Source organism: Curcuma longa, chromosome 3 (genome assembly GCF_044706935.1).
Source record: "Curcuma longa cultivar G26 ecotype Majalengka, Jawa Barat chromosome 3, ITB_CL_G26_1.1, whole genome shotgun sequence".
Taxonomy (NCBI): Eukaryota; Viridiplantae; Streptophyta; class Magnoliopsida; order Zingiberales; family Zingiberaceae; genus Curcuma; species Curcuma longa.
In genome coordinates this window covers 20895329-20922989 of record NC_133863.1, presented here as the reverse complement: position 1 = coordinate 20922989, position 27661 = coordinate 20895329, and the positions used below count along the sequence as shown (strand labels likewise).

Sequence of the window (27661 nt, the reverse complement as noted above, 5' to 3'; positions counted from 1 at the left end):
TTGTTGTCTTTCGATTTGTTTGCTATTGTTTCCGCTGTGCACTAACAAATTTGTAGGAGAAAACCTCTCGATTTCGAAAAGAAGGCTATTCACCCCCCCTCTAGCCACCTCCGAGTTCCAACACAAAGTAGACAATATCATACTATTATGGTGATATTTTGATTTCATCAGTACTAACAATTATTATGTCCATTATTGATTAAGGATTCTACTTTTTTCCATTTGGTTTTGCCCTACAACTCAATGGACTCCTTGGTTAAGTTGAGTTTTAGAATTTCTAGTGGCATCGTTTGTCTCCTTCTAGTTTTAAAGGAATTACTCTTATTATGTAGATTGTTATTGTTGTCACATTCTAAGAATCAATAGTTGCTCGAAGATAGTGGGCTTGACATGTGAGTTGTTGCGATGTCCCATTTCGGGTAGATTTTTTAGAGGTTATCGGGGGCCCTCATTTGTTTTGATGTTGGTCCTTCTAACTATCATCTTCTACCCCTTTGTGGCTCCTTTAGTATTGAAGAAAAATTGTCCTAAGTTCATTTCACCCTTCCCCCATCTTCTCCTTCCCTCCTTGTGCACTTCAACTTTAAATATATATTACGTTAATACATTTGGATAAACATGTGGCTTCTATTTATAAGAAGAAAAAGGTATTAGTAAGGGTAAATGGTCCCCTTAATAATAGACTTCTTAATAATCTATCGAAAAGACTACTAAAAACATGTTTCAAGTGATATGGCAAGAATCCTCCGTGAAGCAATGTTTTAAACTTTATCATTGACGTTAGGAAAATTACCAAATTCTAGAACCTAGACAACAAATTGCCCAATTTCATCCCTTCTTAATATCTTTTTTTCTTCTTCAAACTTCTCTTCGCGAACCCTAAATTTTTTTAGTATGGAGACAAATTCCTGCTGCAAAAGGTTGGAATCCGCCAACCTAGCGGCCCCACGATCGGCCCCCCGACCATCTGTGAGGAGGTAAATCACGGTGAATGCGGGACTGGCCAGGGCATAGTGGTTGAAGGATTTGGAAACATGACACATTTTGATGTTATCGCATGTGCCCATTAGCCTTCGAACCGCCTACCTCATGCTGGGAGCTCCCATGCCCTGACCAGCTGCTCCCGCCCGTGGGGGCATGGAGACAATTTAAAGGAAAGGGAAGGTGAGGTAAGAAATTGTCCTTGGACCACCATTTTTTTAATGGAGCAGCACGCGCGTTGGCAGGTTGGCAACAAGAGCTTTCCAACCTTTTCTTATCAAACAGTAGTCTTCAGCCACCATGCCATTCATCGCCTTCCCTACTCATCCTCTCTTCCACTCCAGCTCTAACTTACTTGGTGAATATTTTTGAGCAAAAACCAAGATATATAATGCTCTTATTATCATTTTCATTAAAAAGATATTTTAAAAAAATAAATAGCACCTAATATATTTTTCATTCTTAAAATATCTTTATTCCAATGTCATTGTAACAACTACAACGTAGCTATTACAACAATGTATAAATTAATAACAAATCTATATATAAAGTAATGATCAAAGTCTTATAGCATAGACTCGGAATTATTATAATAATTTTGAAGCATTCAATTTTGATTAAGTAAATAACTTTAATCTAGCTGATAAAGAATATTTTGATATAACAATGTATACGTAATGATTTTGATTAAATTGAAGCAATTTTATTTAATTTTGTGATGACTATATTATTGGAATAAAAATATTTTTAAGATGGGAAATATGTTATTTCTTATTTATTTTATTAAAAAAACAATTCCCTTTTTAATAAAAACAAAATTAGAGTTACCTTTTTTATTTTTTTCCTTTTTTTAACTTTAATTTTTGACCAAGGAAGCAAGTTTGATCAAACCAAAAAACCTCACAACAAACTGTCAAAACTTACTCAAAGATGTCAAGAGAGCACTATCTGTGTATACAAAAGCATTGAATGAGAGTAGGTTTAGGTAGTTGTCCATTTTCTAAGTTTAGCTCAACAAACACAAAAACCACTATAACGATCCACTAGAATGCTAGTAATAAAAGCATTGAATGAGAGTGAGTTTTGACAAATTTTATCAAGTTTAAAAGTTTAGGTCCCACTAGAGTTCTGGTAATAAAAGAGACAATCGAATGATTCAAATCGGTAGAAATGTAACTACTAACAATCTACTAAAATTTAGTAAGATCGAACAAAACAAATGGTTTGTTGTGAAATGGTCTTGTATGGGCTTTTGGGCTTTTGTGATTTTAATAACATCTAGAATTAATAAAATAAAATAAAAAATTTTTCAATATTCAATTTTTTAAAATTTTTATGAAATTTCTATGAATTTTTCATTTTATATTTATGAATTTATAATCTATGAATTTTTTATGTGAACACGGAATCCTAACTACTGAAAAAGGGGGCCCACGAGGTTTTTTGTTTGAAAAAGAAATAGTGCTCATTTAGCTCCAAAAACTGCTACAGAGAAACCAATAAATGATCGAGTACGACCTGATGAAGAAATTTTTAATTATATTAAAATATTATTATTTGATCACCGTGTCATTTCATTCAAATAACTTATTCAATAGAGAAAACGCTAAATGAATAAATCGGTGGATTGCGAGAGATGCTTCTTTAAATGTTTTGATTTTTTTATAATAAAATTAGGGTAAAAAAGCACCCTTTATTGTTTATTATAGTTAAAAGGACGTATTATGCTTTGAAAATATTAAAATAGCATCTCATCCTAAATTTTATTTTCAAATTACTATTTAGCCTATTTTGGTTAAAATTGTTATATTATTGTTGAATAAGGTTTGATTAAATTAGAACAATCTTAATTAATATTTGAGTAATTTAAACTAACTTTAAAGTAATTTTATCAAAATTATTGATACCGATCTAGTTCCAACAATCATGGTTATGTGGTCCAGCACTCATATTTATGCTTACAAAAGTTCAGACCAAAGGACCGATCTCTCATGAGAGATCAACAGGTGGACTGCCTATTTCGCTAGGTCGGCACATTATAATTATAGATATTCATGAAAAATCATCAATTGCACAAGATGAGCTCTACTTGATTTCCTAAGCTCTCCACTCTGAGCTTGTTAAGTTCTTCCTTTGAGCACTCCAAACTGCTTCTGCTCCTTATGCAAGTTTGATTTTCTAAACTCATGCTCATTATTTTGTCAGCGTCCCTTGCAATTATAGACTATAATTAGACATTTCACACTCCAAAATTTACACCTCCACAGTCTCCAATCACTACACTCCAATAACCAAGGAGGCGGCAAAAATTAAAGAGGCTTTAGGATTTAAGCTCTAGGCTCCTACCCGCATAAGTACCTAATTATGTAATAGTATGTTTTATTGATGCAGGAAGCATCAATTTGTCTTCAGATTTTGATGTTTGATATATATATATAGATCTGATCAGTTTAATCAATGATTGATTTAAACCAAAAGCGTAGGCAGGGCTGGACTGCACTAGGCTCCAATCCAGTGCAGCTCCACAATGAGAGCCAATATATCCAACAATTAATATACCCAGTAATTGGAGTCTAGTATATGGAATCAATCCAGCTCAGTATAACAACCCAATCCAACCTACCAATTAAAGTCAAAACAATCCAAATTTAATAAAAACCCTACTTACATGGTTTGATGGAAAGAAAAAAAAAAGAGATTTCTTTTATACATGTATGTATTATTTTTTTATATATAATTTAGTTCGAGACAATTAAAGATCCTAGCTACGCCATTAATCTAAACGACCTAATGTTTGGATGTAAATGAAATCTAATCAGGTTAAAGTTGACGAGATGACTAGCAAGAAGTACTAATCAATTGAATCAGACAAGAAAAAGTCCTAGTTGGAAGCTAAACAAGGAGAAGTTCTAATTGGAGGTTAGGCAAGAAGTCCTGATGAGTGAAGCTGGGCAGGAAGTCCTGGTGAGTGAAGTTGGGCAGCAAGTCATTGTGAGTGAGACTAGACAGGTGAGAAGTCTATCGAGTGACTAGTCCTGACTAGAGGTTAAATAAGAAAAAATTCAAGTAAGTCAAGAATGATCGGATATTTGGCAAGTGGAAAGTCTACTGAGTGACTAGTCCTAACTGGAGGTTAGGCAAGGCTAAGCTTAGTAGGTTAAACCTATATGGTAAGGCTTAGGTAAACCTAGTAGGTCAGACAGACTATAGTTATACTTAAGTTGCTTATTTGTTGTATACTAAACTTGTATGAATCAGAAGCTGGAAGTAAGAGTAAGGAAGTATAAGAGAAACAAACAAAAACAGTCGAACCAAGTCCGGAATTAATTTAGGTCAAACCTGGTTGAACTCACTCAGGGCCCCCGGATCATACTCTAAGTGCCTGGATGGTCTAAGCTCTCCTAGGCTGTCCAAGTGCCTGGATTAGGAAGACTTGGCTTAGATGAAGATCGATGGAATCAGATCGGTCCGAGACGCCTGCAAGCATCTTTATAAGGTCATCATGTCCACCATCAAGAACAACCCTAATTCTTCTATCTTTAAATTTATAAATATATATAATTTTTTATTAATCTAATTGTAATATAGTATTATATTTGTACATTGTATACTGTTAGATTCCTAAATTATGGTGTTTTAAAAGAGGCTTTCTCTACAGAGGTGGAGTTTGATGATCATTCACTTATTGTTCATAAATGTCTCGTATACGAAGAGGTCGTTCGATCTTCATATGTACTTTTAAATCATTATGGGTTTGATATTGAGGGGTGTCCGAGGTGAGTCATTCACCTTTTACCTAATAAATATCTTTTTATATCCTCAAAGCTTTGATACATTAGTCAGACACCCTAATGATTAATTAGACATATAAGGTTTGAATCCTAGTTACGGTGCATTGTAAAATATTTTTCTACTATGGGATGACAAACCTAAGAATGTTAGCCACTTCAAATGGACAACGTAGCACTTTTTGATTTATCTTGATGGTTAATGAAAATTTTTTGTAGGATCAGATATGTCACATTCAAAATTAATCAGTTCAAAGAACTGAATACTTGAATTATCAAAAATAAAAAAAATGCCTCGTCATATGTTAATTTAGTCATATAGTGTTGACACCATATTCATACTAGTTGCATTATCCTTTGTTGCAATTCATGTATAATAACAACAATGCCAAAGATTATATGCTTTCTTTCCATCCTTTTGTTAAGCTTCAAATGTTGAAGGTGCCATCATCTATTTAACACTCAGGCAAAAAAAATGATCAATATCGTCATTGTCTAAATGTCATCTAGAATGTTTTTGCCGCCACTCACTTGATGTCCAAATTGATGGGATTTCAAACATTAAACTTTTGTTAAGATTGTTGTTTAAAAGTTTATCTAACAAAGCAACAAGAAAGTCTAATGCATGAGTCGTTATCATCCTTAAGCAAGAAAGAAAGGAAAGGTGGTAATTAAGAAGTAGCTTGAATTATTAAAGTAGTCTAATGCACTATTTTATCTTGGTGCAGAAGATAGATAGAAGACGAATGGATAATTAATCTATATGACAAAATTTATTATAGAAAGAAAAAAGAAGAAAATTCTCGGACAAAGAAAAGAAAGGAAAACTAATTCAGACCATTTTATTCTTGTTTTCTAGAAGAAAAAAAAAGTAGATGCCTGGTTGTTGGTCTGTCATGTCATCTTTCTCCCCTCCACACAAACTCTATTCTATATTAATTTAATTTTTGTTGTTATTATTTTTTCCCCTAAATATCAAGTGATTAAGCATTTATTTTAGTCATCGAATGGGGACAAAATTAATAAATAATGCCATTTGCCAAAATATGCCATTTGTTTTTTACTTCTCATATGTGCTAGCAAACTAATTTAGTTTGTCGGGCTGAGCTATTCAATTGTTCCGAGCGAGCCAGTTAGGTCAAGTGGATTGGGGTAGTTTAACTAATTCAAGTAGATTAGTCTAAGCAATCTGATTTAGCGGAGCAATTAATTGATCAAAATTGGTGATTTAGTTGCCCAATTCAATTGTGTTGGTCGGACTAAGTGGCCTCTAGGGTAGGATTGAATTGACTACTATAAGATCAATATTGCTATAACGTACAATACGTCGAATCTTAATGAAATTGAAAAAAATACTCTCTACGGTGATTAACTATAGTATTTCGATTTATCTTCTCTCAAATAATCATAGAACCGACTGTGTGAAGCCATTGAAATATTGGATTTCATCTTTTGCTACAATGGGTGAACTAAGTGAATTGATAAATACGATCGAGCTATGTGATGATCAAAATTATTATTGAATCAAACTACTATAACATAAGGTAGTTGAACTAAAGTTGCCTAAATCAAGTACTGTACTAAAATTACTCAATGTTAGAGTAGTTTTATTTAAAATTGTTCCACATTAGAATACTTTTATCGAGTCGGTTAAATTTAACTTTGGATAAATATTTTTTTTTAAATATAGAGGGTGTATTTTAAATATTTTTTTTCAAAATAAATTTTTTAATAAAAATAATAATAATAATAACTTACCTAATGTTTCCAAATTTACCACCTCTCACTTCGCCTCCGTTGTCTGCCTCACTATTCCGGCACCATCAACGTCCACGGTGTTGGAAAAATAAAAGAAGATTATGGAAAAATGAAATGAGAAATAACAAAAGAAATATTAAACTCTAAATATTTGATATACATTTTTTATAAACAAATAACCTATTTATAGGCTACTTAACATAATTCATGTAAACCGATTAACTCCACTATTTTATCCCACTCACTCCATTAATACACCATGACCATCACTACTCGTCACATCATCAACACACTAACTCCATATACCACATTACTTTAATATCATAAAAAATTAAATTTAATTTTCAACATCCCTTTTTAAACTTAATTTTGTCACTCCAAACAAACTTCTCATTTTGATGAAGTCTTTAAATTTGGACGACTTAGTAAAGATTTCAGCAATTTATCTTGAGACTTCGTGTATTCTACTTAGATTTCTTTTATTATGATATACTCTCTGATATAGTGATAGTGCATATCAATATACTTACTTCTATCATGGAAGACTGGATTCTTTGCTACTGCTATTGCAGACTTGTTGTTAATTCGAATCTTAGTTGTCTCTTCTTGTGGTAAATTTAGCTCATTTAATAAATTTTTGAGCCAAATATTATGACAAACACATGAAGTCGCAGCCACGTACTCTGCTTCACAAGTAGAAAGTATAACAATAGGTTGTTTCTTTGACATCCAAGCGAACGTTGTATCTCCTATATAGAATACAAATCCGGTGGCACTTTTTCTATCATCTATATCTTCATCCCAATCACTATCGCTATATCCTTCAAACTTAAAATTATTAGATGATGAATAAAGCAATCCAAAATTTATCGTACTTTTGATATAGCACAAAATTCTCTTAACGATTTTAAAATAGGTGATAGTTAGAGCTTCCATGTAGCGGCTAACAAGTCCAACGACATAAAGAATATCAGGTCGTGTGTATGTCAAGTATCGTAAGCTTCCAACCAAGCTCTTGAAAAATGTTGGGTCAACACTTTCTCCTTCATCATGTTTTGACAGTTTGACTTCACATCCTATTAGGGTGTTTATGGGCTTGTTGTTATCCATCTTGAACTTCTTTAATATCTCTCTCGCATAACCTTCTTGAGAGATGAAGATTCTGTCTTCCCTTTGATTTACTTCAATGCCCAGATAATATGTCATGAGCCCAATATCTGTCATCTCAAACTCCTTAGTCATTGTTTTTTTGAATTTTTCAAACATACTTGAATTGCTTCCAGTGAAGATCAAGTCATCAACATATAAATATACGATCAGAATATCTTTATTTTTATTTTGAATGTAAAGTGCATGCTCATAAGGATATTTGATGAAGCCTTTCTCTTGCAAGTATCTGTCTATACGACTATTCCATACCTTGGAGCTTGCTTTAGCCCATAGAGAGCTTTCTTCAATTTTAGAACTTTGTGCTATTGTCCTTTGACTTCATAACCTGATAGTTGCTGAATATAAACTTCTTCTTCCAGAATTCTATTTAAGAAAGCAGATTTTACATCCATTTAATGTATTCTCCACTTATTTTGAGCTGCTAAAGAGATGATTAGTTTGATAATTTTTAATCTAGCAACAGGAGCAAATACCTCATTATAGTCAATGTTATCTTTTTGACTATAGCATTTTGCCACCAATCTTGCTTTATATCTTTCAACTTCTCCTTTGGCATTTTTTTTTGTTTTGTACACTCACTTCACGCTAATTATCTTGTGTCCTTTCGGAAGTGAAGTTATCTCCCATGTATCATTCTTCTCAATCGCCTTGATTTTTTCATCCATTGCATTTTTCCACTTTTTGCTTTTTATAGCTTCTTGGAAATCCATAGACTCGCAATCGGCAAAGAGACACAATAAATTAAGATTATCTTGATTCTCAGTTACTTCATAAATGTCTCGTAAGCTCTTGAAGCGTTGTACTCTTCACTTGAAGTTGATGCAAATGAATTTTCTTTAGTACTTAAAGTTGGTGTTACTGGTGGAGTAATATGCTCCTCTCTTGTTTGCTCCATCCTTTGTTGCTCTTTATCTTCATCTTCAAGGTATGGGAAGAAGCTGTAATCTACATTTTGAGATTCACAATTCCATTCTTCTTCTTCTTCATCAAATATGACATCACGGCTTATGACTGTTTTCCCAACATCTGAATTGTATAGCTTATACCCTTTTGAGTTGGTGTCGTAGCCAATAAAGATGAACTTCTTGCTCTTGTCATCTAACTTGCTTCTTGATTCATCAGGCACATGAACATGGGCTACACTCCCAAAAACTTTCAGATGAGAGATCCCAGGCTTCCTTCCACTTCATGCTTCTTGTGCTGTATTGCCCCACACACTCCTTGTTGGTGATCGATTTACTAAGTATACTGCACATGCAACAGTTTCTGTCCAAAATTCCTTTGGCATCCTCTTGCTTTTAAGCATGCTCCTTGCTATGTCAAGGATGGTTCTATTCTTTTTTTCTGCCACTCCATTTTGTTGAAGGGGCCTTGGAACTGTTAGAGGTTGTCGTATTTCATTTGCTTGATAGAATTCTTGAAATTCTGTTGAAGTAAATTCTCCTCCTCGATCAGATCGCACGGCTTTGATCTCAAGGTCATTCTCCTTTTCCACCATTGCATTGAATTTCTTAAATAAGCCGAAGACCTCCAATTTTTTACTTCAAGAAATACAACCAAGTTTTTCGAGAAAAATCATCTATGAAAAGAAGGAAATAGTTACTCTTACCAAGTGAACTTGGCTTTATCAGACCACAAACATCCGTGTGTATAAGCTCAAGCGGCTTTCAGGCTCTTGAACTTGACTCTTTTAGAAAGCTTTTTCTAAAATGCTTCCCAACTAGACATGCTTCATATAATTGATTAGGATGTTTGATGCAAGGTAGTCCTCTCACCATCTCTTTCGTTGAGAGCAATTCTAGTCCTCCGAAATTAAGATGCCCAAATCGAAGATGACATAGCCAAGTAGTGTCTTTATAGCAAGCATTTAGACACTTGCCAATATCATTTTGAATGTTAAGCAAGAATATTCTATTTCTTGTCAATGACACATTAACAATCAAGCGACCAATATCATCTTTCAAGAAGAGCATTCTATCTTTTAGGTGAATATCATATCCTTTTTTCAAGAGTTGTCCTAAGCTCAAGATATTGCTCTTCATATTTGGCACAAAGTAAATATTCGAAATAAACTGATGTTTTCCATTCTTCAAGCGGATGAGAATGTTACCTTTGCCTTTTATGTTGATCTTCGATTCATCTTCGAATGATGCATTGCCACCAACTGATTCATCAAGCTCTACGAACATACTTCTTTTTCCACACATATGATTGCTTGCACTAGTGTCGAAATACCACACTGTATCTGTAGGATCGATGTAATACACTAGAGGGGGGATGAATAGCGTGTTGTCATTTTTTCTTGTTCGTTCGTTTCTATCAAAGACTAAGCAACGGAATATTAGAAAACACACACAGGGACACGCGGATTTTACTTGGTTCCTAACCCCCCAGGGTTAGTACATCCAAGGCCTATGTACGGGAGGCGCCCGTCCACTAGTGGTCTCCTTTTCGAACATTGTTCGGAGGCGGAGAAACCCGTCTTACAGTCCGTAAATAATATAACAATAAATAAAAGACAGTAAGAAGGAAATAGAATAACCAAACAAAAATTGCTGCTGATCTGGGAATCCTGAGCGTCGTGCACTCCTCCTGGATCTTCCCCGGTTGCAAGATTTTGGCTCCTTTCGCGTTTGGAATCACCACTAGTTGGAGAGGAGAATTTGTGAATTGATATCTCGATGTGTGCATCCACCCCTCCTTTTATAGCCTGCTCGAGTCGACTTGGGCCTATCTCCAGTCGACTCCACGTAAGCCCGATCCATTTTCTCCGAGGCTGACTTGGCCTTCAAGTCGACTCGAATCCCTACTCAAGTCGACTCGAAGCTGACGTGACATATCTTGATGAACGTTGATTCCGCGACTCTTATCTTGTGCTCACGTCGACTTGAATACCAACTCAAGTCGACTCCATCCACTCAAGTTGACTTGACTCCATCTCAAGTCGACTTGAGTCACTTTGACTCAGGTTTGACTTGAGTTGACCCGGGCTTGGTTCAACTGCCTTTGTTTGCTTCACCTCTGCTTTCTCCATCTTGCTTCCAGCTCCTGGTTCCTGCAAGACAAGCATACAACTAAACAAAGAACCTAAACCTTACCTTGCGGGTCTAACTTCGCCTTGTGGGTCTAACTTCAGATTTCTATCGAAATCCTGGGTTAGTCTGACGCCTACTGTTTCACTCCAAGAACGCACCCTTACCCACTCCACTCAGGAGAATTTGTGTCAACCAAGTCCTCCTGACTTGTTGGACTTTTGCTCGACTCTGTCCTTAGGCTCTAGGATTTGTGCTGCGGCTCGGTCCTCTCTGACCAGCCCAGACTTCTGCTGCGACTCGATCCTCTGATCAGCCCAAACTTCTGCTGCGACTCAGTCCTTCAGACCAACCCAGACTTCTGCTACGACTCGGTCCTTCAGACCAGTCCAGACTTCACCTGGTGCTTCGACTCTACCAAGACTTCCGCCTGATCCTCCAAACCAGGACTTTCCCTTTGCCTAGCCTACAACTAGGACTTTCCCTTGCCTAGCTTCACTTACCAGGACTTCCCTTGCCCGATCGTCCAGATCAGGACTTCCACTGCCTAGTCTAACCGACTAGGTCTTCTCGCTAGTCATCTGGTCTGACTAGACTTCACTCACTTCATCCAAACATCAAGTCCTGTTTGGATCAATCCCTTGGTCAAACTGACCAGACCTAGGTGTATTGTCAAACATTGAAACTCCAGGCAAGAGCTAGTGCCTCTTACACCAACAGTATCTTCACCTCTTTCATTATCTTTGTATGCTAGCAATAGGGTGCCATCTTCTTCTTTTCTTTCTTCCATATAGTTTACTTTTTCATATACTTTCTTCTTAGGTGATCTACACCCTCTAGCATAATGGCCAAAATTGTCACAATTGTAGCACTTAACTTGAGATTTATCATACCTTGAGTTTGTGTGACCTCTTCCACGTCCTCTTGTTGAATTTTCTCCTCTTTCATTGTTGTTATTGGAACTCCATTCTTATTCACTAGCACACCCTCGTCCATATCCACGACCTCTTCCACGTTGGCTTCTATTGTTAGAGAAACTTTCATCCTTCTTAGTTGGTTGAAGAGACGTCTTAAAGAGTTGTTGAGTGATCTCTTCATTTATTCTCTTCTTTTCTTCATGAGCTTGTAATGAACCCAAGAGTTGCTCTATCGTTATGGCTTGTAGATCCTTGGTCTCTTCAATAATAGTTGTAATACTATCAAATCTTGAATCTAATGATCGAAGAATTTTCTCAATAATAGTTATTTCTTTTAGCTTCTCACCATTTCTCTTTAGTTGATTGGAAATGGTAGAGACTTTAGAAAAATAATCGGATACCAATTCGCCTTCCTTCATACGAAGAACATCAAATTGGCTTCTTAATGTCTGAAGGCATACTTTTTTCACTTTTTTTCTCCTTGATATGAGATTTGGAGCTTTTGTCATGCTTGCTTGGCCGAAGTAGCCCTTGAGATTTTCTCAAAACCATCATCATCTAAGGCTTGATAAATGAGGAAGAGAGTCTTCTTGTCTCTCTTTCTTAAATCTTTCAAACTATCTTCGTCTTGAGTAGAAGATAGTACTAACTTATCATTTGGTTCATCGTGGCCTCTTTTCACAACCTCCCAAACATCATGAGCTCCAAGGAGTGCCTTCATCTTGATACTCCAATTGTCGTAGTTATTCATCTTGAGTATTGGAACTTGGAAGGGAACTATACCTCTATTCGATATAACTCTGATACCGCTTTGTTGGTTGCGGCTGGGCAAAAAATAAAAGAGGTTGCGTGGAAGAAAAATCTGGACCGACTTATGTGAAAGAGGAATAACAAGGGGGGGTCTATGGTCCTTTGTTTGAGAAATACTAAACTCTAAATTTTTTATCTACATTCTTTACAAACAAATGACCTATTTATAGGCTACTTAACATAACCCTACATTCTTTACAAACAAATGACCTGTAAACCCATTAACTCCACTATTTTATCCCACTCACTCCATCAATATACCATGACCACCACTATTTGCCACATCATTAACACACTAACTCCACATACCACATTACTTTAATATCACAAAAATTAAATTTAATTTTCAACACACCGACCATCCTTCCGGCGCACACATGAATCTCCTCCCTCCTCGTCCATCTCCTACCTCGACACTTTCGCCCTTTTCACCCTCCTGTTGCCACCGAAGGAAGAGGTTGATTCCAAGTCAGAGTCGAAGGCCATTGATTGGAAGAGTCGCCCCACCACCACCACTGGCGGTGGTGTGTTTGAATCACTAGAAGGAGACCACCCCGGTGTGGATCACGATCGAGATAGCGGTTTCGACGACGGCTACCATGGCGACGAGCAAGGGATTGAGGTCGGGGTTGGGGGTGGCCCTCTTCTAAGGCGGCAAGTAGTCGTTTCTGCTGCTTCAGATAGAGGGGGAGGTACTTGGCCAGAATCACAGAAGCAGTCGACAAGGAAGGACTTTGTTCTGGTTGGATGCCATGGATGGTCAAGCCACCAGTCAAGAATCTGCCACCTCATGCGCTGTCACTCCCACCGGTGAAGGGACCTAAGGAAGGAAGCTGAGTGAACGGATTAGCAGGGTGCCAGGGGTTCCCAGCAGGTCACTCCGACGCTCAAGTTAGTAGAAGAAGAAGAATAAGTGTATGAAGTAGTTGGGAATCAAGAGAGAGTTTTCATCCCTGCAGAAGAGATTATATACTTACAAGAAGGAATCTCCACATTGGTATGAGGGGCAGACCCTTGTCGTGATTGGGGAGGGTAGGTTCTAACAACCACTGTCAAATGCCCCCGACATGTGGTATTTGGGGGGACCAATTTTGGTAATCTCGTAACCGTCCTATGGCTCGGTAGCACTGATTATTCTTGCCTTTTAACCGTAGGCAGAGACATGAGGGGGTTCAGGAGATCAAGTCTAATAGCCTTATAATCGTACTAATCCTCTGGTAGCATTAGAACGCTCGAGAGCTTTTGGCGTCTTTTGGGATTGGAATGGCCGAGAAGGAAAAAGACTGAGTCGAGGTCGGGATGGCCGGTACAAGGGCCGAGTGATCGAGCTTGGTGAGGTCGGACTAGCCGAGTGATCGGAGCGATCAAGATCAGGATGATCAAGACGAGAGCCGAGTGATCGAGCTTGGTGAGGTCGGACTGGCCGAGTGATGGGTCGAGTGACCTGAGCGATCGAGATCGGGATCGCCGAGACAAGGGCCGAGTGACCGAGCTTGATGAGGAAGGCCGAGACACTGGCAGAGTGACCGAAATGATCAAAATCATAAGAGTTGAGACGGTCGAACTAATTCACTTAACGTTAATTATTGACTCTTTTGACTTACCACGTTGGCTGACTTCTTAACCTTTGCTGCCACATAATGTTGATGCAGTCTGACCCAGTCAAACTTGAGTCTGGTCAGACTTGGGTTTGTTTTGTTGTTTGACAAGTAAAGTCGGATCAAATACAAAAGATTTAAGTTTACTTTTATCGGGTTAGTTGGGCGAGTCAAAGTTTACCTGGACTAGTCAATTCGTCAAGTTGATAACACTGATTAATCATGCATGAAGATTAAGGAAGTGGTGTAGATTAATCATGCATGGAGACTAAGAATGCGAAAATTACTTTAATCAAGTTCATTATTACTCATGCAACATAGCATGCATGGGACAAAGTTTCAATCGTGCATGCATGATAGGAAGTGCTTAAGCATGCATGGGAAAAAGTTTCAATCTTTGCTTCTGCTGATCGACCATGATCAGTTGAGCTTGATCGACCACGTGGTCGATAAGCTGATCGACTAGTGGTCGACCAGCTGTGCCTGATCGACCACTTGGTCGATCAGCTAGCTCTGATCGACCATGTGGTCGATCAGCTAGTCGTGATCGACCACGTGATCGATCAGGTTTTGTTGAGGTTGCCCGGGAAAAGTATCTTGACCGGGAAAAATATTGTCTTTCCCGGAAAGAAGTTCATCCTAATCTAGAGAAATGAAGTCGAGAGAGAAAAGGTGTTGGTCGGGAGAAACAAGCTGAGGAAAGCTTGGCCGGGAATGCAGTAATGTATGGAGAAGTGGTTCTTGGCCGGAAGCAACAAACTTGCCCGGGAACTTGACCGAGAGGAATAAGTTTTTGCCCGGGAGAAGTAGGATCTTATCCGGCAAGGAGATTAACTTCGTCGAGAGACGTTTGGCCGAGATAAGATTAAGATGAAAGAAGTGATGCCGGGAGAAAGATTTAATTGACCGGGAGACCTTAGCCGGGAGAAGGAGAGAAGTGAAGCCGGGAGAAGGTTTCACTAGCTGGGAGAATATGCAAAGTTTACCTTGGGCGGCAGAGAGAAGCCTACCCGGGAACGTGCGCTTCTGCTGATCGACCACATCAGCTTAGTCTGATCGACCTGTGGTCGACCACCAGGCGTGGTTTAGTGAAGAGTTGATTTCTGAGTGAATTCTGGAGGTCTGATAAGTCGATCTTGATCGGGAACTTGGTATTTATGAAAAATCGAAGAGAGCTTTAGTAGTTCTCAACCGAGGTGGTCTAGAAGAAGCCTTGGTGGCTTAGGACCGAGATAACAGAGAAACTTGGTAGGCGGATGAAGAGAGCTTTGGTAGCTCGTCTTCGAAGTGGTCCAGAAGGAGTCTAGGTGACTCAGGACCCGAGAACTTGGTGTTCGTGGGCGAATGGAGAGAGCTTTTGTAGCTCGTCTCCGAGATGGTCCAGGAGGAGCCTTGGTGGCTCAGGACCGGATTGGCCGGGAGCTTGGTGCGAATGGCCGGATGGTCTGAGAGAGCTTTGGTAGCTCGGCTCGGGACCGTGAACTTTGGTAGCTCGATTTCAGGGAGCCTTAGTGGCTCGGAACCTGAGTGGCCGGGAGCTTGGTGCGAATGGCCGGATGGTCTGAGAGAGCTTTGGTAGCTCGGCTCGGGACCGTGAGCTTTGGTAGCTCGATTTCAGGGAGCCTTGGTGGCTCGGAACCTGAGTGGCCGGGGGCTTGGTGCGAATGGCCGGATGGTCCGGGAGAGCTTTGGTAGCTCGGCTCGGGACCGTGAGCTTTGGTAGCTCGATCTTCAGGGAGCCTTGGTGGCTCAGAACCTGAGTGGCCTGGAGCTTGGTGCGAATGGTCGGATGGTCCGAGAGAGCTTTGGTAGCTCAGCTCGGGACCGTGAGCTTTGGTAGCTCGATCTCAGGAGGAGGGTCTTGGTGGCTCGGTCTTCTGATTCCTCAAGAGGAGGGCCTTGGTGGCTCGGTCTCTTGATTCCAGGAGGAGGGCCTTGGTGGCTCGGTCTCCTGTTTGGTCTGAGAAAGCTTTGGTAGCTTTGCTCGTGACCTGAACTTTAATATTTTATCCATCCTTATACTGTCCTTGTGCTAGAATGTTTTTAATGCTGCTTTTGAGTGTGCAGATATACAGGACAGGTTATGGAGGGAAATTCAAATGTATGGTGAGAGTTCCAAGGTGGGCTTTTGAGCTGTCTCTTCTGCAGGGAGGGTTATGTGACAACGGACGGCAGCTGGTGTCAGAATAGTGCAGGGATCCGTTGGACACAAGAACCAAGCAGAGGCTATAAGAGAAGCGAGAAGCAGCGCTGAGGATAGTGAGCTCATGCATTTACTATTGATCATCCTTGAGAGCTCAGAAGCGCCATTGCCAATCTTACGAGAGCCTGAGCGTGAATCAAAGAAGAGGAAGCAAGAGCAACGTCCTGTGTTTGGAGGAACAGGCTTGTGCTGCTAGCTGTTCTTGTTGGCTCTGTCTAGAGCAACGTCCTGTGTTTGGAGGAACAGGCTGAGCAGCAAGCGGTTCTTGTTGTCTCTGTTGTCCGATCTTTGATTCACTGTATTCTCCTTGTCTTGAGCTTATCCTTGTATCTTTGAGACATTTTGTGGAGAGGTTCCTCCACCGAGAAGGAGAAAATTATAGCCGGTATTTATCGGGGTCTGATCTGCCGAAAGATCGAGGGATCGTCCACCTTACGGACACGCCGAGGAGTAGGAGCATCATCTCCGAACCTCGTAAATCCTTGAGTTAGCGTGCTGATTTCAGTCTTCGTATTTCTGATTGATCATTCCGCTGCATTAAACGAAGACGAAGGAAGAAAAGCAAAAAGTATGGACGGCTATTCACACCCCCCTCTCTAGCCGGTATCCAAGAGATCCAACACATAAGAACACTTCGGATCTGCCGCATCAGACTTGAAGCGGAGCTGGCGGCGAACGAGAAGACCGGAGCAAAATAGAAAGAGGTAATTTGGGGCTCCTTTATGATTTTATTAAATTGGGGCGCCTTTGTGAAAACTCGACAGACGATATCATTTCCGCATAGAATGTCTATGCGTGACTTTGCTCCGGCTCCACCGCTAATCGCACGGGGCCCATATAAATAGGAGAGGCCGTGTTGTTCTTCCGCACCGGCCACGGCGTCGTTCGCCTCCCTCTCTCTCGCTACCGCGAGGCGGAAATGACGGGGATGGCGAAGGAGCCCGCCGCTCCGTCACTGGCGGAGAAGGTGCGGATCGATGGGTCCGTGGCGGAGACAACCCTAGGGCCCGACGGGGCTTTGCGCTGGAGCTCCGGCGACGGCGGAGAGTGGTGTCTCACCTTCGATTCCGAGGTTCTAGGGTTCGCAACGGAGGGTTCTCGGATCACCATCCGTGCATTCGTGGAGGCGTCCAAGGGGACGGCTTCCTGTGGCTCTCAAGGGGGCCTCAGGAGGCCGGTGAGGAGGATAGTGAGCTCATGCATTTACTATTAATCATCCTTGAGAGCTCAGAAGCGCCATTGCCAATCTTACGAGAGCCTGAGCGTGAATCAAAGAAGAGGAAGCAAGAGCAACGTCCTGTGTTTGGAGGAACAGGCTTGTGCTGCTAGCTGTTCTTGTTGGCTCTGTCTAGAGCAACGTCCTGTGTTTGGAGGAACAGGCTGAGCAGCAAGCGGTTCTTGTTGTCTCTGTTGTCCGATCTTTGATTCACTGTATTCTCCTTGTCTTGAGCTTATCCTTGTATCTTTGAGACATTTTGTGGAGAGGTTCCTCCACTGAGAAGGAGAAAATTATAGCCGGTATTTATCGGGGTCTGATCTGCCGAAAGATCGAGGGATCGTCCACCTTACGGACACGCCGAGGAGTAGGAGCATCATCTCCGAACCTCGTAAATCCTTGAGTTAGCGTGCTAATTTCAGTCTTCGTATTTCTGATTGATCATTCCGCTGCATTAAACGAAGACGAAGGAAGAAAAGTAAAAAGTATGGACGGCTATTCACACCCCCCTCTCTAGCCGGTATCCAAGAGATCCAACACATAAGAACACTTCGGATCTGCCGCATCAGACTTGAAGCGGAGCTGGCGGTGAACGAGAAGACCGGAGCAAAATAGAAAGAGGTAATTTGGGGCTCCTTTATGATTTTATTAAATTGGGGCGCCTTTGTGAAAACTCGACAGACGATATCCAGTTTGGCTTTACTCGTGACCTGGACTTTAATGCTTTATCCATCCTTATACTGTCCTTGTGCTGGAATGTTTTTAATACTACTTTTGAGTGTGCAGATATACAGGACAGGTTATGGAGGGAAATTCAAATGTATGGTGAGAATTCCAAGGCGGGCTTTAGAGATGTCTCTTCTGCAGGGAGAGTTATGTGACAACGGACGGCAGCTGGTGTTAGAACAGTGCAGGGATCCGTTGGGCACAAGAACCAAGCAGAGGCTATAAGAGAAGCGAGAAGCAGCGCTGAGGAGCTGACTCACGCATTTACTATTGATCATCCTAGAGAGCTCACAAGCGACATTGCTGATCCTACGAGAGCTTGATCGTGAATCAAAGAAGAGGAAACAAGAGCAACGTCCTGTGTTTGGAGGAACAGGCTTGTGGTGCTAGTTGTTCTTGTTAGCTCTGTCTAGAGCAACGTCCTATGTTTGGAGGAATAGGCTGAGCAGCAAGCAGTTCTTGTTGTCTCTGTTGTCCGGTCTTTGATTCATTGTATTCTCCTTGTCTTGAGCTTATCTTTGTATCATTTGAGACAATCTGTGGAGAGGTTCCTCCACCGAGAAGGAGAAGATTATAGCCGATATTCATCGGGGTCTGATCTGCCGAAAGATCGAGGGATCGTCCACCTTACGGACACGCCGAGGAGTAAGAGCATCATCTCCGAACCTCGTTAAATACCTGTGTCAAGTGTGCTGATCAGTCTTCGTGTTCTCTGATTGTTCTTTCCGCTGCGTTAAACGAAGACGAAGGAAGAAAAGCGTAAAGTGTGGACGGTTATTCACACCCCCCCCCTCTCTAGTCGGTGTCTAAGAGATCCAACAGTCATGACTTGTAGATCCTTTCTTACCATTTCTCTTTAGTTGATCGGAAATGGTAGAGACGTTAGAAAAATAATCGGATACCAACTCACCTTCTTTCATACGAAAAACATCAAATTGACTTCTTAATGTCTGAAAGCATAGCTTTTTCACTTTTTCTTCTCCTTGATATGCGATTTGGAGCTTTTGCCATGCTTGCTTGGCCGAAATAGCGCTTGAGATTTTCTCAAAACCATCATCATCTAAGGCTTGATAAACGAGGAAGAGAGCCTTCTTGTCTCTCTTTCTTAAATCTTTCAAACTATCTTTCTGAGTAGAAGATAGTACTAACTCATCGTTTGACTCATCATAGCCTTTTTCCACAACCTCCCTAATATCATGAGCTACAAGGAGTGCCTTTATCTTGATACTCTAATTGTCGTAGTTACTCGTCTTGAGTATTGGAATTTGGAAGGGAACTATACCTCCATTCGACATGACTCTGATACTACTTTGTTGGAAAAATAAAAGAGGTTTGTAGAAGAAAAATCTCACTTATGTGGAAGAGGAATAACAAGGAAATACTAAACTCTAAATTTTTTATTTACATTCTTTACAAATCAATGACCTATTTATAGGCTACTTAACATAACCCTGTGTAAACCCATTAACTCTACTATTTTATCCCACTCACTCCATTAATACACCATGACCACCACTTCTCGCCACATCATCAACACACTAACTCCACATACCATATTACTTTAATATCACAAAAATTAAATTTAATTTTCAACACATCGGCCATCCTTTCGGTGCACGCACGAATCTCCTCCCTCCTCGTCCATCTCCTACCTCGACACTTTTGCCCTTTTTGCCCCTCCTGTTGCCACTGAAGGAAGAGGTTGATTCCAAGTTGGAGTCGGAGCCATTGATTGGAAGGGTCGCCCCACCACCACCGGCGGTGGTGTGTTTGAATCACTAGAAGGAGACCACCTTGGTGTGGATAACGATCGGGATAGCGGTTTCGATGATGGCTGCCATGGCGACGAGTAAGGGACTGAGGTCGGGGGTTGGGGGTGGCCCTCTTCTAAGGCGGCAAGTAGCCGTTTTTGCTGCTTCAGATAGAGGGAGAGGTACTTGGCCGAAATCACAGAAACAACCGACAAGGAAGGACTTTGTTCTGGCTGGATGCCGTGGATGGCCAACTACTAGTTAAAAATCAACCACTTCACGCGCTGTCACTCCCACCGGTGAAGGGACTTGAGGAAGGAAGCTGAGCGAACAGATTAGCATGGTGCTGGGGATTCCTAGCAGGCCATTCCAATGCTCAAGTTAGTAGAAGAAGAAGAATAAGTGTATGAAGTAGTTGAGAATCAAGAGAGAGTTTTCATCCCTACGAAATATATTATATATTTACAAGAAGGAATCTTCACGTTGGCAAGGGGCAAACCCTTGTCATGATTGGGGAGGGTAGGTTCTAACAACCACTGTCAAATGGCCCCGATATGTGGTATTTGGGAGATCAATTCTGGCAATCTTGTAACCGCCCTATGGTTCAGCAGCACTAATTATTCTTGCCTTTAGCCATAGGCAGAGACATGAGGGGGTCCAGGGACCAAGTCTGATAACTTTGTAACCGTACTGATCCTCTGACAGGGTTCACACGTTTAAGAGCTTTTGGCGTCTTCTAGGATTGAAATGGCCGAGAAGGAAAAAGACTAAGTCGAGGTCGGGATGACCGGTACAAGGGCCGAGTGACCGAGCTTGGTGAGGTCGGACTGGCTGAGAGATGAGCCGAGTGACTGGAGCGATCGAGGTCGGGATGGTCGAGACGAGAGTTGAGTGACCGAGCTTGGTGAGGTCGGATTGACCAAGAGATGGCCCGAGTGATTGAAGCGATCAAGATCGGGATGGCTGAGAGGAGAGCCGAGTGACCGAGCTTGATGAGGAAGGTCGAGATGTGGGCCGAGTGACCGAAATGGTCAGAGCTAAACGGGTTGAGACGGTTGAACTAATCCACTTAAGACTAATTATTGACTTTTTGATTTACCACATTGACTGACTTCTTGACCTTCGCTGCCACATAGGATCACTTCGGATCCGTCGCATCAGACTCGAAGCGGAGCTGGCGGCGAACGAGGAAGACCGGAGAAAAATAGAAAGAGGTAATTTGGGGCTCCTTTATGATTTTATTAAATTGAGGCGCCTTTGTGAAAACTCGACAGACGATATCATTTCCGCATAGAATTTCTATGCATGACTTTGCTCCGGCTCCACCGCTAATCGCACGGGGCCCATATAAATAGGAGAGGCAGTGTTGCTCTTCCGCACCGGCCTCGGCGTCGTTCGCCTCCCTCTCTCTGCCTACCGCGAGGCGGAAACGACGGGGATGGCGAAGGAGCCCGCCGCTCCGTCACTGGCGGAGAAGGTGCGGATCGATGGGTCCGTGGCGGAGACAACCCTAGGGCCCGACGGGGCTTTGCGCTGGAGCTCCGGCAACGGCGGAGAGTGGTGTCTCACCTTCGATTCCGAGGTTCTAGGGTTCCAAACGGAGGGTTCTCGGATCACCATCCGTGCATTCGTGGAGGCGTCCAAGGGGACGGCTTCCTGTGGCTCTCAAGGGGGCCTCAGGAGGCCGGTGAGGAGGGATTATGTTCTTGATATGCCCACCGAAGAGGCGGCTTCCATGTGGACGGAGAAGATGAGAGCTTATTTCGATTCCCTCGGTAACTATGCAACTTTATGTTAATTGGTATTCATATGGGAAAATCGTTTTTTATCCGCTCTTTGATACTAAAGTTATTTGGAGGCAATTTCATTTTATATATATCTACATATTTGGAACAATACCTAATATTTGGTAAAGATAGTTGGCGTACTTCCTTGACTAAAAGTTTGTGTGTGTTTTTTTTTTGTTTCTTTTTTACTTGAATAGTACCATCTCGATCGGTTCTTTGTTTTGCTTCTTATTTGAATTTACCTAAAGATCTTGATGCCTCAGCCATCCAAATTTTGTAACTTCCAAAGCACTTGCGGGAGGTTCATTATTTTGTTTAGTGTTTGCAGAAAAAAATATCGGGAATGGATAACAGCTTGATTGGTGCCTTTCTGTTACGCTAGCCGACGTTTTAATTTTCAACGTCTGTTTCTCTGTTCCTAGGGTGCGGTGTCATCTTAATCCTGTCATAAAAACTATAAGAGAAAATATTAAAATATTTTTTTTTAAAAAATAATTTTATAAATTGTAATATTAACTAAATCTTTAAGATTTAAGTTAAATATACATTCGGGATGTTTGCCACTGGTAATCATTCTTCAAGTTGGGTAATATTGTTTAGGATTGTGGTATCCGGTCATATCTAAATTACTCGGGCTGTTCTAATAGTAGGTAAATTATAAGTTTGACATGTCTTTTGTCCTAACTACAGGGAGGACACTATGCCTTCGTTGACTGCACTGAACCATTGTTAGGGAAAACTAATATTTTTCATGAGGTGTCTTGGTTCTGTCATCTTTGTACTTTATCTAATTTCTAGTTTTACATTAGGTTAATTGTAATTCTATAATTCTAATTAATTGCCAATTTTCCACCACCTTAGTTCTTATATGGTCTATGACTAATATTTGGAATATACACTAGTATAAAAAGCAATTGTTTTTCTTAGAATCTGAATATCTCTTTGATATAGGACGGCCAAAGCGGTTGTTTATTATTGTAAATCCATATGGAGGAAAGAAAGGTGCATTGAGAATTTTCAATACAGAGATTAAGCCCCTTCTAGTGGATGCTAATGTCCTTTACACCATGAAAGGTTGATTTTATTTATTTATTTATTTTTGTCTAAGGTTCATTTTTTTCATGTGGCAAACTCCAAATGTGAGTTGTGTTGCTTAACATGTTAAATTTTCTATCTTATCTTTCTTCAGAAACTAAACATCAGCTCCATGCTCAAGAAATTGCTAAGACCATGGATCTTCTAAAATATGACGGAATTGTGTGTGTCAGTGGTGATGGTGTACTTGTGGAGGTTAGCAACTTTCTTCAAATTTTAGAAATAGACATCAAATAAGCATGAATTTATCTGTCAATATTGAATAATAAATCACTTAGAGATTCTTGTCAGATGTGCATCTCTATTTATTTATTTTACATTTCTCCACTATTTTCATAGTACTGAAGATATTCCATCTATCTTTTAGTATCAATGATAATTAGAAAAGGCAGAAGCTTAGTGCATGTTCTGATGCATAGCCAATATTTTGATATGTCCTACCAAAAATGCTATCTTACAGTAATTATCTGACTATTTAGTGAATTCTGGAATATGCTTACAGTTAGAATACATGTCTTGATTTTCTTAAGATGGGAACATTCACTATGTGTTCCCTGACCTGATATCTTTTCAAGATTGTATCATTGTGTGTGCTTATTGCTACATTCCACCTTTTTTTAGTGTCCAAAAATTTTGGACAAGAAGCAACCCGTGGTGAATCCCTATTGTTTATTTCTTCATATTGTTTAGTCCTACAATTCTGCTTAAGGTTGATTTGTTTCACCTTGATAAATGCTTATCTAAGTTTCTATTTTATTTATGCTGTCTAAGTGAAGTTTTCCCATTTAATCTCTATGTATCATCAGGTAGTTAATGGCTTACTTCAAAGGGAAGACTGGGATAGTGCCATTCAAGTTCCTCTTGGGATAATTCCAGCAGGTTGTTCCTCAAGATATGCTTGTGCAAAATTACTATTACATTATTTTTCCTTTTTTTTAATATGGAAACCAAGCTCATAACTTTGTTGAACAGCATGTTCAATCAGTTGTTGTATCAAGGAAATAGTAACTACAAAGCTGCTGCTTACCAACAAAATGTCTATTAGCTTACATATGTTACACATGATATTAAACAATCTCTCTGCTTGATTTTCATGTGGGAGTTTGATTGTGCCTTTACAATATATAATTGAAGCCACAATAGCAATTATAAATTTTTCGTGGCTAGACCCCATGATTCTTCTTTGCCCTATTCACCGATCATAGAGATAAAATGTACTGGCTGCTAAATTTTCTAATTTCTTCTAAAACAGAGAAATTTTCTCACATTTGAAGATCAGATCTATAGTTTCTCTCTTAGGAAATTCTGTTTCTTTGAATCAATTTATGTATCCAACATGAACTAATTGAGCTTATAATATGATTTGTCAATGAACAGCAGGAGAACTTTATCACCACATAAAGTGGCATTCTTCAAATTTTTTTGTTCATGTCCCCAAATCAGATCGTAGATCTTACTTCCAGTATAAAGAACGTTTAATAGTATTGGTGGATGCCTTGAAGTATAAGGGTCTCAGTGGAAACACCTGGACTGTTTGTTGACCCATGTTGGTGTTGGTTGGCATCAATCAAGTTGTAACAGGCTAGTAGAAGAACTAATTGGGCTTAGTTCTGAGATGATGTGTTAAAATAACATGACAACTTTTATCATCAAATATGGTGGCATTATTCAAGTTGTTTATATGAGTCCAAATTTAGACGGAATATCATTTATTATAACCAAGGTTTAAAATCCTATTCTGGCTTTGGCTATTGGTGGTGATTGCTAGAGAGATAAGGGTTTAGGTACCGACACCCTACTATCTTGTGGGATCGGTTGGTTTCAGTTAGCACCAATGAGGAATGCAGCAAAGTAAAGTTTGATATTCCATTTTGGTGTCAGGATTACAGTGCCAACACTTATAGCGCACGCCAGCACAGGCTGGTGCCAGTCGACATCAACATGGAAGATGCTGCAGCAAATCAACAACGTAATCTGTTCTGCTATGCCATCACATTTCCAGAATTGGAACAAATGTCTCGAGGCATTCCATGTCATAAATGCGGTGTTGGAATGGTACGTACTGCCTAAAGCTGCAGTCTACAGCTTGAGTGCATCTTGAGGCATCATGTGTCTTGGAGGGTTGCCTGGTTTCGGCGGTGCAAAGTGGCATTTAAAACCCTGATTCACGGATATGCTCACAAATTAACATGGATTTGTTCGGGGAGATATCTTTTCATCATTTCCTGCTTAAATTAACATAAATTTAAATTTTGTGGTCTCTTGATTACTGTAAATTTTATTAATCTCCTGTTTATCAGTTTATGATCTTTTTTTCCTTTCTTAGCTTATTTGTCAATATCCATAAAGTTGGTTGGCTAACAACTTATCTCAAAAGCTCCATCTATTAAGAAAGAGACCGATTATATATTTATATTGGTAATACTCCCCCTTTATGTATGGGTGAGGTTACACAAATTGATTTGAGTATTTATTTATAAAATTTTGACAAATGGAATTTGAATACCTGACCACGTTCTTTGATACCATGTTGAATATGTTTGTACGTTGGGTGAAAATGTAACTTCATGCTTTCTTTTTCTGTTGGTAGGTACAGGAAATGGTATGGCAAAATCACTTCTACATTCTGTAGGCGACTTATACTCTGTTTCAAATGCCACATTTTCTGTTATTAGAGGTTCTGTTTGGTTTCATATATTTTTCCTTCCACGGACTTTGTTGTCAGGAATAACTATAAAATCTTTAGGTGACATTTCTTTTGGAAGGCGAAATGTTTAAATGTAGCTATTTTTACCGTCCAGGTTACAGACGTCCTCTTGATGTGGTTACTGTCGCACAAGGAAAGACTAAATTTTTCAGTGTCTTGATGCTTACCTGGGGTATGCATAAAACTGAAAACGTCAATTTGTTCTCACACAAACCAATTTAATAATCTTTTTATTTTAGCACTGCATGTCTCATTAAATACGTCTTTCTAATTGTCATATTGGTGCCTAAAGGCTTGGTAGCTGATATTGATATCGAATCGGAGAAGTACAGGTGGATGGGAAGTGCTCGCTTGGACTTTTATGTATGTATGGCACATCACTTGATTTTGTCACTTAGATGTGTTGTTTGTATTCATATTTTTGTAGAAAATTGATTTAGACTATGCCACGCAGAGTTTTTTCATCTCACATATTGTCCTAATATTTTTTGAGAAAACATTCTTCTAATATTTGCTTCACCTGCTTACTCTTGGTAAATTAAAGCATCACCTGCCTTTTCTTTTCTTCAATTTTTTTGTTGTGTATAATTCTTATTGAGAATTAAAATGCTAATTTTCTCACGGTGCATTGTACTTATGTTCTTGAAACTTAATTTTGGTTCCATTTCTCTGAGCACTGAAATCTTATATTACCCAACTTTTTGTGTTCATGTTCAATCAGTATTCGTTGTTTTTTCCACTAGTGACTGGGTAAATATTATATGGCTACTGAAGTTCTTGCATAGATTTATGGGACTGCTTCATTGTAATAACTTCCTGTGGCATCAACTTGCAACTATAAGTGCCTGGCTACACACAGAAACTTAATATCAAGCATGATTAATTGATTTTTATACTTTGTCATTGGTCGAGAAGACTCCCCTTTGTGTTCAAGCGTGCTTACAATATCTCTCTGTTTCTTCTAGTCTCTCCTACGCATATTGAAACTGCGAAAGTATCACGGGCACGTTCAGTTTGTGCCAGCACCTGGATATGAAACATATGGAGAACCAATAACGCAAAGCTTTTGCAGCAGTGGCACTGAACTTTGCAATGATGACCAGGGAGATACAGTAAATGCCAGCTCGTATGGCTACCAAGGCCTTGCAATGGGCGCCGATGGATGTGAATGGAGATGTATGAATGGTCCTTTCATTGCTGTTTGGATCAACAATGTACCGTGGGCAGGAGAAGATGTGATGCCGGCACCCAATGCCAAGGTAGTTCTTCTGCCTGCTTTTTGTTTCTTTTCATTTCCCACATTTTTCATCTCCATGTTTTCTTCTCTTTCAAGCACAATTTTTTATTCTAATGAAGGAAAATTAACATTATCCATTGTTAATGGTGGGAGCTTTTTACTGGTACAATTTTTGTAACTTGACTTGTTAAAACACTTAATATTGTTCGATGCTGTGCAGTTTTCTGATGGCTATTTGGATGCCGTAATCATCAAAGATTGTCCAAAGTCAGTCCTCTTGTCGCTGATGCTAAAGATGAGCGATGGAAGTTACTGCAAGTCGCCATATGTCACGTACTTCAAGGTGCTTCATGTTTCTTTGCATTTGTGACGTCAGTAAGCGATATCCATCTTTACACTTAGCGTTCCTATGATCCCCTGAGAACTAGTAGCCATGCTTCCTCTTCTCTCTACATCTTTGTTCTGCCCTTGAGCAATGTTCTTTTTCCTTCTTTTCCAGGTCAAGGCATTCCGGTTAGAACCCGGAAACCGAGTAGGCAATCCCACAAAGGGTGGCATTGTCGACTCGGATGGAGAGGTTATTGCAAGGGGAGACCACTCTGATTGCAATAGTAGTAAACAAGAGAAAGAGCATGATAATCTGATGACTTATGGCCCTGCCATCGAAATGGCAGTGGATAAGGGCTTGGCCACCATCTTCTCACCCAGATGATGATGATGATCCATCTTGCATTCTTTTTGGTCGACTCTTTATTCTCGGCCAAAAAGGAAAGAAAAAGAAAACATGCACAAGCATTGTATGATAACTGTCAATCATTGTATATTCTCACAGTTGATCAATGAGCAAATATAAATTTCTAATGGTCGCTCCGTCCACAAGTTATC

General features: G+C 40.0%; 1 protein-coding gene across 2 annotated transcripts; it reads left to right on the top strand.

The window, feature by feature from the left end:
- Window positions 1-21348: 21348 nt before the first annotated feature.
- On the top strand, window positions 21349-27658 carry LOC141825276 (sphingosine kinase 1-like). Of its 2 annotated transcripts, XM_074712664.1 has the most exons (10): window positions 21349-21725; window positions 22689-22811; window positions 22927-23027; window positions 23639-23711; window positions 25423-25509; window positions 25634-25711; window positions 25832-25902; window positions 26505-26798; window positions 26997-27119; window positions 27276-27657. In XM_074712664.1, exons 1-10 carry the CDS (start codon window positions 21389-21391, stop codon window positions 27486-27488), a joined length of 1500 nt encoding a protein of 499 aa, XP_074568765.1. In that variant the 5' UTR covers window positions 21349-21388; the 3' UTR covers window positions 27489-27657. The 2 variants fall into 2 exon arrangements, with proteins under 2 accessions (XP_074568765.1, XP_074568766.1); XM_074712665.1 differs by lacking the exon at window positions 25423-25509 and having other exon boundaries at window positions 27276-27658.
- Window positions 27659-27661: the final 3 nt, after the last annotated feature.